This window comes from Fusarium proliferatum (assembly GCF_900067095.1).
Source record: "Fusarium proliferatum ET1 genome assembly, contig: FPRO_scaffold011, whole genome shotgun sequence".
In the NCBI taxonomy this organism is placed as follows: Eukaryota; Fungi; Ascomycota; class Sordariomycetes; order Hypocreales; family Nectriaceae; genus Fusarium; species Fusarium proliferatum.
Genome location: NW_022194800.1, coordinates 159045 through 176424, shown reverse-complemented (window position 1 = coordinate 176424; position 17380 = coordinate 159045). Strand labels below are relative to the sequence as shown.

Sequence of the window (17380 nt, the reverse complement as noted above, 5' to 3'; positions counted from 1 at the left end):
ATTGACTGACCTGTTCAGGTCAACATTTGCTGTCATGTTTATCTCTCGTCAATTGATCACAGTGCTTACTTGAACCCCCACGCTATTACTACTCAAAATCGGCGGTCGTTGACGTGCATAGCCGATTCCATGGAGGTTCAAAGCATCACAGCAACCGATCCAAGCCATGACAGGTTCCCATCCGATAATAGGCATAGGCAAAAGAGAGTGTGACTCACCGGACGATTAGTCCGAGAGAGGTTCGGCTGAATCTACCGTACCATACCGACCGTACCGTACAGTACTACAGTATCATATCGTATCGTATCGCATGGCATGCGCATTATACCTTACCGTAGCCGAGTCGACATTCTAATTCTGTTGCCTGGTCTGTCCTTTTCAGTTCAGTCCCACTCCTGCGCGTACTCGTCGACTAATAACGCACTCGTGCGGATTCTAGTGGCCCCTTCTCATCGCAGCCGAGTTCTAGATCCCACCGTGAAAGTGGGCTATCGAAACGGTAGCAAGAATCAGTCCGGTTCTCAAACGTGTATGGCCGATGACCGGTCATGGTTGAGCGATTAATTCTACAACGAGTCCCTGTGTAACCACAAACGAGTTCATGAATGGCCGAGAATAGTTCGTTGAAACATGAAATTCAGTCTAAGCATAAACGCCTTCTCTCAAGAGGCAAATAGACACAAGTGCCGGTCTTCTTGCCGTACGTAGACAACCAGTTCATTGTAACCCCAACCATCGTCTCGTACGTCAAGTCGCATCGCAGATCGTCGTTAACAGAAATTATTAAGCAACCATAACAAGAATATAGCAACATAGGCAAAAGGCAAAAAAGCTCCGACCGATGCTGTGGCAATTGTGAGATGGTTCCTCTAAACCGCTAATGTGATTGTTTGTTCGACTGTCATGCCACTATACCACCCAAAAAGACATAGCGATATCCACCCCCAAAGAAAACAGTAGGGAAAAAAGGTATCAAACAAGACGTGATTCGCCCAGAGTTGTTCAGGACCCTGCTGATCATCTCGACGTAGGCTGTAGATCTCTATGAGCCAAAGGACTTTGTCCGAGTTTGGGCATTCGCACTCTTGGAAAACCAAGTTTTTTTTACTGCCTTTCTTGTTGTTCTAGTTCGCCAACTTCGTGAGCGCCACCATCGCCACTGAACTGAACAAACAGCCAACAATCAGTTGATATGATGATGACCTGCAGAACAAGCAGTGGGACCAGTTCAACGAGAGAGGAATGCATAGCCGCTCCCTGGGATATACCGGGGCGCAAGCCTAGTTAGTTGACTGCTTGCTGGCTGTAACATTACGTACAGTACGTAGGCAGATGAAACATAACATTATGTATGTATGTTGCATTGTCGAATGTGATAAGATTCTTGCTGCAGGATTGTCTTCCGGGCCGAAGATTAACCATGCAATTCCAGATGCTGAGGTATCATTGGATTACATCTTTGGCCACATGGCTGAGATGCTCTTCGGCCACGATACCCTCCAACCGCCGATTCTAACCACTACGGACGGAACCTTTCCGCTGGCGGGCCTAACCCCAGACTTGGCTGGTTTGTCTGTGCTGAGCTAACAAACGAGCCGTACTATGGTTAAACTATTCGTGATAGATCCAAAAGTGATCTTTGACTTCTCTCACAGATAGCTATCTGCCGCGGCGCAAAGGTCAAGATTCCCCTTGAATTGCAGGGTCATCAAGTCTGTACTGGTAAAAATAACTCACAGGGACTTGAATTGGATCACCATCCAACTTCCTGGTCAGAAAAACGCCACAGGCCCGCCGTTCGTGGGCAAACTCAGAATATCTCATGTGTGTGCCAGCCCCTGCGTCTTCCCGAGGTCCTTGTACGGACGGATGTACAACACCAAACAAGTTCTTGAATGGGTGCTTTCGATTCCCTGACTTGAGAGGACTCCCATAATGCAGCTAAACTGAATCAGACTATGCCTCGCTCGATCCAATCCGACAATCTTTGCGACTCGTTGGCTCGCTGCTCTTCAACAGGCATTATTACCATTGAAATGTTCTTTTAGCTTACCGACCCCATGGCATTCGTTAGTCTGAGTGTTTAGCGTAGACACTGTCTGTGAACTTCACTAAACCAGTTCGAAGTATTCCTCGCCACAAGGAAGAATCAAAGTCAGCTTCTGGATCTCTAGAATGTTAACATCACAGCTTCGCCTACGGTATTCTTCGGACAAGTACGGGGCGATCGGTATCCACCGGTATCCTCAGATCGCCAACAAGGCGCCTTCTTACAACGCAAGTTGTTCTGCTTTTCGATTAGCTACGAGGCTAGCTCAGTGTGGCTCTGGGGACCTCCTGAGCCTCAATTACGGCAATAACAATCAAATGGGACTATCCGTCAGCTCTGATTAATGGCTGCTAACTTGCACGAGAGCCAACGTACAGTAGCACGCACTCCAATTACTTGGTGATCCGACCGGGACCCTCGCAGCACCGAGACTTCAGGTCTAGTCGCCAATGAAGAGGTTGCATGCGTAACCTCTAGAGCTTATGTATGGTTCGTGGCCTCGAATCTTAGTCGTTCTTCCAGGGACAGGCAAAGGACGGGACAGCCTTGAGAGAACCGTAGCATCCGAGGACGCGTCAAGGCGGGCGTTGACGAGCGCCGAGGGAGGTGCTGCTTGTTAGCTTCACTTTATTGCAAGATCAGCCATTTGATCTCGGGTTCTTCATCTCATCTCATTTCATTTCATTTCCAGCTCTTGTCATGCCTGACGCCGCCGCAAACAGCAAAATCTGGGGAAGTCAGGGATGGGACGCTGGAAGATGGTGTGTGCGCCGTGGACTACAAGGGACCCTGCCAACTAACGCAACGTACGGGGGCCGGCCCCAGATTCTCCCCCTTCTCCATGATCCATCTGTCCAACCATCCAATATGTGCAGTATCCATCAACGGAGAGAGCCTGGGGGGGATCCGGGCTTGGCTCCGCTAAACAGAATTTGGGGTAGCTAGAGAGCACGGTGAATGGGGAAGAGACCAGCAGCGAGTACTGTGCGAAATTGCAGAGCTGAAATCTCAGATGACTTGGCCCAATAGGTGATGTCTTGGTTCTAATGGCTCAATTGTCCGACTGGCGAGTACGGAAAAAGTTGAACAAAGTGGCGTGCAGGGGTTGGAGCTAGACCAAGACTCAGGGCGCTGAAGGGAGGTTAAAAACGTGGAAGAATTGGTCAATGTGCCTAATATTGGGTAGCCTGCGGCTTCGTTGGTCAATCCCAGAAGCTGGTCTCACACGCATAAGCGCGTGGTGTGGCAGACCTTTTTCGTTGTCAAATTTTCGATTCGATCTCTGAAGCAAGATGATGAAAGTGTCTCTTGTCTCGCAGAGAGATGATATCAATCTCGACACAAAGCGTCAGAACACGGCTCAGTCGTCACAATAGCGGCATTCCCTGGCTTTTGGCCCTTTGAAGTAGCGTCATGGTGATTTAATCTGGCCCAGTCTAGTACCTTAAAACACCGACATCGCTCATTTGGACTCGAGACCTCGAAATGACAAACACCCAATCCCAATCCCGAATGGGTTGCAGGAGCCTCTAGCTGTGGGCCACGGCTGCACCTGACCTCCTAACCCTTGGATCGAATGGAGATATGCCTCTTTCTGGAGTTGGGATTCTGGGGTTGTAGGATTCCTCGATCAAGGCCTGTCCTGTATGGCCTTGTCTGTTTGTGTCTGGCTCGTTTATGCTGTATGGTGACGACAAGAGAAAGGGAACCACTGCGTGCCCAGTCCCTTCTCCCATTCGTTAGGGCTGATTCAGATTCTAAATCCTGTTTCAATCAAGAAAGAGTCCCCGACCATCATGGATTGGAGACCCTTTGGAGAGACTGAGCTTTTGGGACAAATACTCCAAGACCAGCAATGGGGTATCATTCCTCGCTGGTTCAATGCTGCCTTGCTGCTACCAGATCCTCGATAGCTCTTAACGTGTTGGTTCCCGTGCCACAGAGGGTTACAATTTGGAGCATCCAGCCCTCATTTGCCAAGTAGTTACTGTACGTTCTTGCCTCGATAGTGGACCATATCTGCATCTGTAATGCATTGACATTTCTTCCGATTAGCCCGATTCCACTTCAAGATGCTAGCTAGTTAGCACGCCGCGTCGACGGGAAGAAACCCTCGAGACGTTAAAGAAGAGCAGTGGCATCGTCAATAAAGGCTCTGTAGCAGCAGATGTGGGACCTTGGACGGAGACTCAGCAGTGGACTCGAGTCCAAGGCACCAGCACCACATATCTGATGCTGGATTCTGCATTCTGCATTCTGCATTCTGCATTCGTGCAGCCTGGGGATTTAGGATCACTCAAGTCCCACCGTGATGCTTGGCACATCTCGGGGGGCTGTGCAGCGGGTAGACTTGGGTCAGGGGCAAGGATCACTCTGGGAGCCTGTGCCCAGAGCAAAGACCAAGTCAAAGCAGACCAGGCTATGGAGTAGAGATAGCGAGTTGGAGAAGCTCTGGGAGTGCGTGGATGACATGACGTTTCATCTGAGAATCACATCTCACTCAATGTGAAGAGCCTCAGAGTCAACCTAACCGCTAGCCGTTGACACCTCAAGTGCTTATGGCGCAACCCGCCAAGCTGATAACCCGTGATAGCGAAGTGCTAATCTGAACCAGCCAGCATGTAAAGAGAAGGAATTGGATGTTTTAGAGACATGCTTGCATCAATCATATCCACCAAGTCTTGGTTGAATTAAGAGGCTGAGAATTTATGAACTGCATGACTTGAAATGTTCCATTTTGCTACTGTGCTCATGTACTGTACACAAATAGAGAGAAGGTGTCTGGTCAGCGATGCTGGTGCTTATCTAGAAGATCATCGCGGACATATATGTGCCCGACGTCCGTGGCTAATGCAGAGAAACTCGCAGGCGTCCAAAATGGTCGTGTTCCTGGATCCTCGGTGAACTAGCTGATCAATTGGAGCGAAGCATTGGAATCTGGCGCGACTTGAGAGCCGTGTGGTAACGATACCGTTGAGCATGGGAGGCCACACATTCCTTGTGTTCGGCGTGGCAAGATGGTCCTGTGACTGCAGTAGCGACATGGCTCGTGGTGTGTTGGACAGGGATCAAGGGCTCTCTGCATTTGAAACCCCATTCGTGCTCTGCGCCAGAACAAGACCCAGAGCCCGTCTAACGATGGATGCTAGCAGCCCGTCTCAGGGCATGGCTTGTCTCTCTGCCGCGGCGGGCGTTTGATGGATGGACGAACGCTCATCATTTCACCGAACTCAAGCTGTCAATCCAATCTGGCGGTGAGCGAGAATTATTCGCCGTTTCGGGCTGCGAGACAAGATTCGGATAGTCTGGCACCGCTCGAGGGTCCGTCGACGGCAGTGCCAGTCTACCTATCACTGTACCCGCTACTCGCTTCAGCAGTAGAACAGGCAGTACGTAGCACAGATACGGTACATACATACATACACATACGTATGGTCGAGTCTGGTAAGGTAGCCTCATCACCCCCAGGATAGGATGGATCTCGCCCTCGGGGGGGCAAGAAAACAGCGAACCTTGCTGTGGGGTGTCAAAATAAACTTGGCAAAAGTCATCCTAAGCTTAGGCTATATTTCCTAAGTCTTTTTATCATCTAGGATCGAGGACCTGTGTTTTCTTTCCTCCCCTAGCTCGCAAGCCGCGCTGGGTGGAAGGTTGGCAGTGACCCTAGCTACAGTACAGCAAAACCCCTGGACGAACGCAGTGACTGGATTCGCTGGAGCTTGTCTGATGCAGAACCAAGACCTGGTCCCTTTGGCTTGCGTGCAGGTGGATCGGGGCGTAGCAAGCATCGAGGCATCTCGTTCTAGTCTGGTCTGGTCCATTTTCTTGACGTCTCATCGGATGAGACCATCCCCGGCAGTTTGTGGGAGAGAACAACTCAACTCACTCAGGGCCAGGCAGGTCAACAGTTGAGTGTGGCATCCCTCTCGATGATTTGCTGGTAATAGCCAACACTGAAAAAAATACCTTATCCACGGCCCTTGGACTGCATGTGTGACACAACAACGTGCGGCCCCATGCCCTAACGAGGTATCTACCAGAGACAGTAAGGGTCAAGGGTCTGCGCACGGCCCTTTTGATGGTTGATTCTGACTCTGACTGCCTTTATCAGGTCTCGAACAACTCGAGGTATTACTAATAATTGGATTGTCCAATGTAAGGGACGCTCTGCTGTGATGGGAGAATTGCATTGCGGTCATGGTCTTTTTGAAACAGGCTAGACAGTGGGCTCGTGGATCACGACAACGCCTTCTCGGTGGTAACTGCTCCTCTGTACGACCAAACCACCAGTCGCACAGGACACGACAAGACAAGGCAATTCTCTAGAAGTTCTAGGGCCAGAGTGGCAAATGTTCTGGACGGAATGAAGAACGCTGATGAGGCTGAACAGGCCGATCAGTCAAATGCCAAATGACACTCGGTTTCCACCAGGGCAAAAAAAAAAAGAAAGTTCCGTAGAAGCGACAATCATCATTGAGGGTCTTGCTGTTGCTGTCTGATAGGCAGAGAGAGTCTAGGGCTTGGCCGCAGACACACCTCACCTCACCTCGAGCTACGTACGTGAAATGCACGTTGTGCTTACAATTGGCTCTGACAACGGCACATTTTCTTGTGGCAGACACATGACCTCGAGATGCGGATACTCTATTGTGTTGTTCAATTTCGTTCTGAGAACGCATCATCTAAAGTCAAGTCAGTCTCACTCATAGTCACTCACCCTCGTCTGGGTAGTCGTTGGCCGAGCCGTGAGCGATATTCTCCTTCGCACAGTAGCAGATACCCAGACCCTACAGTGAAGACAGACCCAGGACCCTATCGACGCTTAGAGCCACAGGCGATTTGATTGGGGTGGGCCCGCCCAGGCCCCGGTACGACGACTTTGGGCAATCAATCAGCTGGGAGCTTGAGAATAGAGGCAATTGATCGACTGATTACGACCGAATAACTTCCAATTTGATGCTCATGCTTGCTAACGTATCAGCTTAGCGGAGGTTGTGATTCACTTCCGGACTTATTGCCGAAGACAATTATAAAACGTAAAACAAGAAATCGTATCAAATAGAGAGACACGCTGCAGGATTGGGTCATAATCTCCTTACTCGCCAACACGTTATGGCTCCAAGCAGCCAAGAGTCGAATAAGCAGAAGCAGCCTCTGAGAGATCATTCCATCGCGTGTAAGAGCAGACTATTTCTGACAAGCGTCACGGAAGGCGTCCTCTCAGAGACGCCATGCCATCATCCCTAGACGTGAGTTGCTCTACTGGAGTTCCGGGTTAATAAAAGCCGCAGACGAACACGAAATCAGTGAGAATCTCAACAACAACACAACACCGGCAGGCGCTTAACATCATAGAAGTGGAACAGGCGGTTAGTCGAACGTCATTTATCTCGCCATCATCATATCGGGCGAAATGAATACATAACAATAACACCAGCAGAAGCTCCATATCTGAATGGTGTTGCTGCTTCTGGGCGTGGCTTGTAGACACAATGAGATTCCCTAATTGGGAGCTCTGCAGAGTAGACGGCGACTAGGAGCTGCTGGGCCAATCCTACGCTGGTGTTTCTAGACCTGGCTCATCGTCATGTTCCAGCAAGATTAAGCGCCAGGATACGAACAATAGTTACTATGGAGAGAGCGAGGTTGGTAAGGTAGAGATAACAAACAGACGAGCAAGCAAGCATCGACCGGAAACGGTCCTTGATAAATATTAATTATCTTTTTTGGAGGTTTCGAACCAAAGTTAGGCCGTGCCAATGACGCTAGTAGAGACGGCTCCAGTGTCAAAGCGAGCTACCGATGGATCTAAAAAGCCGTGGCCACTCGTATCTTGGACCTCAAAAACAGCCCGGGAGAACGTTCAAGGGTCCTTCCTTTCCGTTCTTCTCCCCTCCCTCCGAGTCCCTTTCAATTCAGCGCATGAATTAAATCCGAACGTTACATGCAGGCGTTGGTTGTTCTGCAGTCGGGATGCTGCAATATAATCGTCATTCATCACACCCCAGTCGCTATTTCGAGTACACCCGACTCCAAACTCCAATATGCGTATGCAGTCCCTACAGCCCGGGGATGCACAGTGCATACTCGGTCAGTTGGACTTTCAGCCCTGGCGCAGCCATCACCTACTGTACCTCGTTGTCTGTACTGTGCTGTATTGTAGTTTGCAGATGTACGTACGCACGTACCTTGGACACTGGTGCAGAGTGCCAATTGCCGCAGCAAGGCGCTGGGCAGCGCAGCTCGGGTATCTATTCATGCTTTGCAATGTGAAGGTTCCTGAGCTCTACGTCAGAAAGAGTTATGACTTCTAGATAGAAAGTTCTTAACAGTACGGAGTAAAGTGGTTGAAAAGTAGAATTTGGAGGTGGTAAACTCTACAATAGATCCTGGAATATCTGGTAACCCTTGTAAGCCGGACCAGTCAGTCAATTGACCGGCTTGCCCTGTCTTCCATATCTAGCCGTGCCTCGGGAAGTACATACTAACAGCACATTTGCCGCGTGATGTTACAAATCTACACTGAATAGAGTTGCTGCTGTGCCTTTTGTCACCAGAGTTTTGAGCATAGAGTCTGAGAAGGCGGTCATAAAGTCAATGAGGAAGCTTCCTATCGAACAAGGCATACGGCGTAGAAGGTGCGAAGTCAAAGCATCCCACCATCACGAAGCAGACGCACGAAGGGTAAAAGAAGGACGACTAACGTCGCACACGTAGGTATCCACCCATCCACGACTGGAGCATATATGAGCCTCAACTGGCGCAAGTAAACACATTGGATGATGGTCGCTACAGCCTGAACCTAGGTCTTAGCATGACGCAGTTGAGGCGACTGGCGACAGCCTTTCGGGCGTGAATCCGAGTTTTAACATTTGAGCAATTGGTTGAGTTGAAAGGAAGATGATGAGGTGGATAGAAGAGCTTCTTTACAGTCTCAGCTGAGATGCGGGAATGTGGACTTCGGTTTTCATGACACGTCCACTCGAGAAACAACTGGTTGGAAGAGCTCTTTATTTAGGACCGGATTTCCGTAATCGCTATCTCATTTGCTTTTGCTCTGTACTGCTCGAAATCTCTCTCACTCATACAATCCAATCTGCAAATCTCACTGTCTCGTCTCTCTTCTTTTTTACTCCGAGCGAACTACGGGAACTTGATGCGCCCCAGGGAACCTAGTCTAGCCTACCTTAGTGCTCCATAACGGCAACGCAAACGCAACGCAACGCAACTGGAGCCACACCCCCAGGAGCAAAAGAACAGGGAAGGTCCAAAGGTCCAAGGTCCCTTGCCAATTCTGCTTCAACAAGACGTGCACAGTGTCACTAGCACCGTGCTCCCGCTCTGGGCTGCTCCTGCGTCGTCAGGTTCAGGTATCCTTGCCTGGGCCCTTTTTCGGCGCCAACCTTCCTTCTTCCACTGCACTTGCCGCCAGTGCCTCCAACTCTCTTTCTCTTTCACTTTCCTCAAGCAGTTGCTGCTTCGCCTGTATGTTCTAAAAGACGATCAGAATTGCTTCATTTTTTCTTCTCCCTATACAAACAGAAGAATATGCCCTCATCGTTTATAGAACGCTCATTTCATTCAATCTAAACATCTCCCTCTCTGCCTCTCTCTATATTTACCTACCTTACTTATCTCCCCTCCCCCCACCAAAGAGTGACGAACCGCGCCCGCCGCCCACCGAAACCTCCCCGCCATTCATCCTATCGCACTCAATTCTCGCCCAACCTTGTGCCCCGCGAAGAAACACCCTCTGCTTCTGCGAGCACGACAGAACCAAATTCTTCGTCCTTCGACCCTCGCGAATTCGAATCTGAACGATCAAACCTGCCATGGTGATAAACGACTCTGGCATTAGAGTCCCGCGTCCCAATCTCGCCATGACCGCTCCCGCACCGACAACCACCGCCGCCGCAGGCACCGCCGCGCCTTCCACCACTGACGATACTGGTGAGCTATCCCGCCTTCGCCGGCATTGCCCCTCGTATTTCTGAGCTCGACTCGACCCGCACCGTTACCGCAACAGGACCTTGGATACAAAGCTTCGATTTATACATGCTAACACTCATAGCATCTACTATCACAGTCAACACAAAAGCGCCTGCTAATAATTTTCCTCCTGCAAAGACGGACAAACCACGTCCTCACATATGCACCACTTGCCAGCGTTCGTTCGCCCGATTGGAACATCTCAAGCGACACGAACGCTCCCACACCAAGGAGAAACCCTTTGAGTGTCCCGAGTGCTCAAGATGCTTTGCCCGCCGTGACCTTCTGCTGCGTCACCAGCAAAAGCTGCACCAGACGTCGACCCCGTCATCCCGTCCTCGTAATCGTCGTGAGTCCACAACCGGTGTCGCTCCTGGTCAGAGTCGTGCCCGAAAGAACAGCGTCGCTGGAGCCAACGCAGCTGCCGCTGCCGCTCCGGCTTCAAATGCCTCAAACACCATGCGACCCCGAGCCAACACCCTTAGCCATATCGACACAATTGCTCTCAATATGGCGACTGCCTCTGCCTCTGCCAATGCATCTGTGGCTCGTGGGGGTGTTCATGGTCATAGTAGACACCCTAGCCTCGCTGGCTTTCCAATGCACACCATGGATACTCTCTATGGTGGCATGTCCGCTGCTATGGGTCAACGAGCTATGCATCCTGGCATCCCTAAGCTGGAGACAGGAGCCTTTAGTAACCTCGACTATGTTAACCCTCTCAGGACGGCCCCGATGTCCTTCAACGAGTTCGAGTTCGACACCATGCTCCTTGGGACAGCCACGACAGTAAACCCAAACAATCTCCATTACAGCGACTCACCACAGGTGATGAACATGGAAAACTCGCCCTTTGGGCACTCGATGAACGACATGTCTACGAACCCCCAGTTCGACGACTCCGTTGACTGGTTGACTGGTTTTGAGCAACAGATGTCATTTGCGAACGAAAATGTGATTGATGATGGATCGAGCCCGTCCGCAATCAGCACGACGAGTCAGAGTGGGATTAGCGATGTTATGTTGGATGGGTCGAATCATCCCGCGCCGGCTGGGACCAGTACCATGTGGCCGACATCTGTGATGGCTCCTCCACAGATGCCCCCGAACCCTTTTGCGATGGAAATGAATGGCTCAGTCTTTCCGGATCTCCTTAGCGGAGCACCGTTATCACCTCAGCCAGCTACTCAAAAGATGAATGACCCTTACTTCTCTACGCCTCCACCCTCGCTGAGCTCATTGAGTCCCTCTGTTGTGACGGGACTCGGCACCCAAAACATTAACCAGACCCTTGGCTTCAACGCCGGCCCGGAGACGCCATCTTCTCTAAATGGGGGTAACCACGGCGCTTCGCCAGTGACCACCATTACAGATGCTACCCGGCATGCCATCGTGAACATCCTGTCCCAGTGCCTACCCTTTGGGGGTCGTAAACATTCTTTTACTTCTCAAGGATCACCTCAGTCGCCACTTTCCCAGTCTGCCGGCAATGCCGCCTCGTCCCAAGCAGCTAATCTACCCAGTACTCAGGACCTTCAGCGATATGTCGGTGCCTATCTAGCATACTTCCACCCCCATTTGCCTTTTCTTCATCTTCCTACTTTGTCCTTCGATATGCCCATCTCTGCCAATAGTCGTCCAGGTGTAGGTGGTAGTGGTTGTCTGATATTGTCCATGGCTGCTATCGGCGCGCTCTACGAGATGGATACTACCCAATCCCGAGAGCTGTTTGAAATGGCCAAGAAAATGATCTTTTTTTATCTTGAAGAACGTCGAAAAGCCGATGTCCGAAAAGCAGATATTCGCCGAAGTACCCCAACTGACCATAGCAATGACGGCGCCGCTCACACTCCCGCGTGGCTTGTGCAAGCCATGCTCCTAAATGTTGTATATGGCCATAACTGTGGCGACAAGACTGCCAGTGACATTGCTTCGACGCATTGCGCCGCCTTGGTCAGCCTTGCACAAGCAGCTGACCTCTTGCGACCCAATCGCACCAACGCCTCTGACGGCCAGGATGTTCAGATGAGTGATGACCGAAACTGGAACACGAATCTGGAGCCTGATCAAGCAGAGTGGCTGCGGTGGAAGTCTGGAGAAGAGCGGAAGCGAACTTTATACGCTGTGTTTATACTTTCCAGCCTCTTGGTTTCCGCCTACAACCACACACCCGCATTGACGAATTCAGAAATCTACCTGGATCTCCCTTGCGATGAAGAGTTCTTCTCGGCTGAGACGAGTGCAGTCTTTCACTCACGCGGTGGAGCCGAGGCTGCAAACCACAACCGGATGACATTTCACGATGCATTGGGTGACCTCCTTCATGTCAATGAGAAACAGCATCAATTTTCTTTTGGTGGACAGTTTGACACCGATGGAAGCGACCCGATGAGTGCACCTCTTCGACCCAGCACATTCGGATCTCTGATACTTATTAACGCACTGCACAACTATATCTGGGAAACACGACAAAGACATCACAACAAAATCTGGACAAATGAAGAGACAGAAAAGATGCATCGGCACATCGAGCCTGCCTTGAAGGCGTGGCAAGCGGCCTGGGCGAGCAACCCCCATCACAGTGTAGAACGTCCCAACCCTTTCGGTCAAGGCCCTCTGTCAGCTGACGCGATACCTCTGCTCGATTTGGCATATATTAGGCTTTTTGTCAACCTTTCACGCTCAAAAGAGAGATTTTGGCAAAGAGACTGGGACGGGATGGCTGAGGAGCTTTCTCGCGGAAATGAGATCGTTCAGCATGCTGAGCAATCACCGATCTCTAATTCTGAGTCTGGAAGCGCCGAACCTTCGGACAACTCAATCAATGGCTCGGGGTTCGTGGAAACGCCTGCGACACAGACGTCATCGATGGACTTATCAAATACTAAACTTCCTCTTCGGCCAGCATCCTCTAGTATGTCGAGTCACACAACATCTCGCAGGGAAAAGCATCTTCGGAAGGCAGCTTTCTATGCCGCCGACTCCCTGGCCATGTCGGATAAGCTCGGTGTGACCTTTGCCGACTTCACAAGTAGGGAACTTCCTCTTCAGTCTGCCATGTGTGCATTCGACTGCGCCCAGGTTCTTGCAGAGTGGATTGCGACGCTGCAGGATCGTGTTGGCTGCTACTTGGGGATTCTTGGTCAGGATCAAGTCAATCTCTCCGAGGTTCCTGCCATCATGCTTCTGGAGGAAGAAGATGTAAAGCTGCTGGGCAAAGTACAAGAAGTGCTATCATCAGCAGAGATGAAGATGAACATGGAGCTTGTCAATGGCATGAACGGCCAGGAGGCCAACCTGGACTTTGGTGGGCACAACGGCTACGCTGCCAAACTACTCCGAATCACTGCATTGATGCTTGATAAGGCTGCAGTGTGGCCAGTGACACGACTCAAAGCTCGATGCCTGGAATCTCATGCAAACTTCATGCGAACACGGGCTGAGAGGTCCATCATGCCCCAGCAAAACGCACATGTGTAAGAACAGATGTAGGAAAAGAGCATCTTTGCAGTTTCGTTTCCTTCAAACCGAGTATCAGCATTAACGAATCACGTTGAGATGCATGGGAAGAACATGAAGCGATATTTGTTTATGATTTACAGCAAACTCGAGCAATGGCTTTAGGCACCATGAGATCCTTCATGTGAGCATCATACACAAAAGTCTATGCTTTGATTCTACTTGCGAAATTTTGTTTCTGGGCTTTGTTATTCGTATGATGTGTCAGTTTTAGCGTCAGGGGCGTTTGGTGGCTGTCTTGTCAGCAGCTCCAATATCGCCACAATTGGTATTGGAAGCTTGCGTATTATAAGCTTTGCTTGCTTTATCGTGAAGGATTGGTAGGAATTGGCACGAATTGCACATGGTAGTGCCGTGGTCGCAGATGGATATGAAGTCGCGAGAACGATTGGTGGTTGAAAGGATACGCAATGATCGTCGTTGGCTCGCACACGTGTCATAAGAGCATTCAAACTTCAACAAGGAGAATGTCACCCGACAGCGAGGTTCCCGGAATGTGCTGGAAGCTCTGGGGAGGGAGGCAGTAGCGATAAAATGTACATGATGGGAAAAGCGGGTGTCTCGACTGTTTTGATGGCAGGACTCGTACATGTAAGTACATGTACCTAGGACGGCTACCTCTCATGTACCTTACCCAGTTAGCTCTGTGGCCTCGAGTTGTCAAAGTAAAATAAGAAGTGTGTACGATTGGGTTTTCTGTGTCTTGGTTTGAGTGAGTGAGCGAGCAAGTAAGTCATGTGATGTGATATGATGAGATGAGAGGAGATGATGAGGCCTGGCCTTTGAAAATAGTTGTTATACATTTAAACATTTGTGTAAGAGATTCTCTTTGGGAACTGGAGAATTGAAATGAGCCACCTGACTTTTATTATTGCCTGCCTATAGATGAATATTAGGCAGACACGAAACATTATTGCGATAGCTTGTATTATGGGGTGAGTGAGTGAGGTGAGGCATTAGCGTCAACAAGCAGATCCAATACTGGGGCATTTCTCAGTCCAGTCGCAGCATTATCTTATTCTCATCTCTTCAACTTCCACGTCCACTTCCACTTCCACTTCCACTTCATCTTCATCTTCATCTTCATCTTCATCTTCATCTTCATCTTCATCTTCATCTTCATCTTGACACACAGCAACACAAAATGACGGAAAAGCAAGAAACGAACCTCTCTCCTCCAGACTCAAACTTCACTTTCGATGAGTCCGTCGCAGTATGGAACGTCAACCACCGCGAGTGGCTGAAAACCCACGATAAGACATGGGACTCGCTCGCAACAGGAGCCCTCGTCTTTGACACCTCCAACCGCATTCTCCTTCTCCAAAGAGCACCAGACGATAGCATGCCTAACAAATGGGAGATTCCAGGCGGTGCTTGTGATGATGAAGACGAAACTGTTCTGTACGGCTGTGCGCGTGAGCTCTGGGAGGAGGCAGGGCTAAAACTACGACACATTCGACGTGTTATTCCTGATGGGCCAAACGGGAAACCCGGAGCTGTTTTTACGAATAGAACTGGGAAGAGGTTCTTTTGCAAGTTCAGCTTTGAGGTTGATGTTGAGGATACAGCTGAGGTCAAGCTGGATCCGAAGGAACATCAGGGCTATGTTTGGGCGACGGAGGATGAGGTTAAGGGGCAGAAGATGGGAGACAGGGAGATACCACTGACGAATGGATTGATGGTGAGGTTGATCGAGAAGGGATTTGCTATGAGGAGAGACGACAAGGGGGTGTGATGATGTGATGTATTGCTCCTCTTTATGTGCTGAGAGGCTCTTGCGTTGTCCAGTGATTATGAATCATATTATTATTAGAGTAAAGTAATAACGCAGCACAATGTTGAAACTCCTTGATACCCATTTTCCTTTCTTTTAACCAGCGCCAGACCAGATACATTCTCCAATCTCCTCAGTATGTGTAACCCAAACTCCCATAACCATAAAAGAGACCAACGGCACCCAACTTGGCCAAATTCAGATTTGCAAATAACGAGCCGTATTTAGAAATTAAATAACAGTCGTGGGAGACAGCCACTTCCCAATGAGAAGAGCTCGGGCTGCAAAGTAGCAAGCTCCTCCAACGGCAGTCATGCCAGTGAAGAGACCAGCCAGAGCTTGAGGGCCCATATTCTCGAGCATGGCACCACTTGTCGGAAGAGCGATGAGCAGTGCGAAGGCGGTGACAAAGTTCATCATACCTGGAGCAACGGTTAGCTAGAGTTGAAGTTGACAGACGATATGAGGGTAGACTTGCCATAATATCGACCATAGTCCTTGGCTTCGCATGTTTTACCCATACAGACTGTTGACTGTTAGCGTGTTCTTATCAGCTACAACACAAGATGCTTACCTGGAGTAATGGAGAGAAAAGACCCGGACCCAAATCCCCAGATAGCAGACCAGGCGTAGAGAGCAGTAGCTGACTTGGTCCCAAAAGGAACGAGCAGAGCGCCCATGAAGATGATGGTGAAGACCAAAGTAGCAAGTAGAACATTGAAATGCCCATACTTGTCGCCGATAATTCCGGGAATGACTCGGCCGAATGTGCTCGCCGCCCCGACAATAGAAAGAAGTGTATATCCATTCTCGGCAGTGAAGTCGACCCGGGTGGAAATGGACGGCAGAAGACCCGAGATGCTAAAGATGACAAACTCAAACATAAAGATGCCCGCCGTAACAAAGCAGAATGCGGGTGACTGAAAGGCGGTCAAGTTGAGTGTCGAGCTCTTGGGGCTGGGTTGGCCATTTGTTGATGATTTGTAGATCTTGTTGAAGGTGGTGAAGCAGAGAATGGCAGGGAGGAGAAGACCGGCTGATATGAACGCCATGATTCGCATTGACCATTGCCAGCCGAGATTGGGATACGTCGACCGTAGAATAATAGGGAATATGACAGCGCCGATGGATGATCCCGCGAGTGTAATACCCATCGCGAGACCTCGCTTGCGGACAAACAGTTTTCCTACGATGGCGATGGCTACAACCATCGTCATGGCGGCGCCGATACTCCCGAACACTCCCAGGCAGAGCATGAAGTGCCAGTAGTTGCGGCACTCGGCCATGAGCAGAAACATGGCCACATAGAGAACTGCTCCCACAGGACCGATGATGTTGGGGCCGTGGACATCGACCATTGGACCAACTTGGACGTTGAGAATGAGTGAGAGGAAGAGAAATAGGCCGCTGATCCATCCAACCTCGCCTTCGCTGTAGTCGTGGAGCTGGTTCATGCTGAGATATGTTTGGACTGTGCCCAACGAGTTCATGAAGCCTGGTCCATAGTTATTCAGTCAATAGTCGACTATTACTAAGAGTGATTGACTTACCAAATGTAGGTATCAGAGCTAGAAAGGACCCAAGGACGCAGATCCATGCACTGACTGTCTTTTCTACATCTTGTCTCGAGTCTGCTTCAGGTTGTGCTTCAGCGTCTGGGTTGATGTTTGACACTGTCGCTGTGATGGGATCAAGACCGAATGCCGCCCAGTTGGTGTTTTCCTGAGAACTATTGCGTTGCACACTCTGCTCTTGCTGCGTTGAATCAGCCATGACTTTCATCCTGAACAAAATTTAATGGTTTTTGCCTTATCAACAGAAGTGAAAAGGTGCTAGTCAAATATACGAATTACACGGAAGTGGTCCCGCCACGTTAATCAATCTTTTTCACTTTCTTCTTTTTCTTTTTCTTTCTCTTCCTCTTCTCCCAGTCACTTACTTACACCAAACAACGAATTAGGAAAATAGACTGCATTCTAGACTCCGCTCATGGCAGTTTCTAGCGTCGAAACCACGCCCTACGGACCTCCTCGACCGGATCGGAACTG

At 49.9% G+C, this 17380-nt stretch overlaps 4 protein-coding genes across 4 annotated transcripts; 2 read left to right on the top strand and 2 right to left on the bottom strand.

Annotated features, from left to right (window-relative positions):
- Positions 1–329: 329 nt before the first annotated feature.
- FPRO_08237 (uncharacterized protein) lies at positions 330–550 on the bottom strand (the record flags this gene model as incomplete). Its single annotated transcript, XM_031221883.1, has 2 exons — positions 330–374; positions 425–550. The coding sequence occupies 2 exons, from the start codon at positions 548–550 to the stop codon at positions 330–332; spliced, it is 171 nt and encodes a 56-aa protein (XP_031087397.1).
- Positions 551–9930: 9380 nt separating this feature from the next.
- Positions 9931–13519, top strand: FPRO_08236 (uncharacterized protein; the record flags this gene model as incomplete). The annotated part of the gene is made up of 2 exons (XM_031221882.1): positions 9931–10000; positions 10122–13519. 2 exons carry the CDS (start codon positions 9931–9933, stop codon positions 13517–13519), a joined length of 3468 nt encoding a protein of 1155 aa, XP_031087396.1.
- Positions 13520–14702: 1183 nt separating this feature from the next.
- Positions 14703–15293, top strand: FPRO_08235 (uncharacterized protein; the record flags this gene model as incomplete). The annotated part of the gene is made up of 1 exon (XM_031221880.1): positions 14703–15293. One exon carries the CDS (start codon positions 14703–14705, stop codon positions 15291–15293), a length of 591 nt encoding a protein of 196 aa, XP_031087395.1.
- A 270-nt stretch (positions 15294–15563) lies between these two features.
- Positions 15564–17105, bottom strand: FPRO_08234 (uncharacterized protein; the record flags this gene model as incomplete). The annotated part of the gene is made up of 4 exons (XM_031221879.1): positions 15564–15754; positions 15823–15858; positions 15907–16827; positions 16883–17105. 4 exons carry the CDS (start codon positions 17103–17105, stop codon positions 15564–15566), a joined length of 1371 nt encoding a protein of 456 aa, XP_031087394.1.
- Positions 17106–17380: the final 275 nt, after the last annotated feature.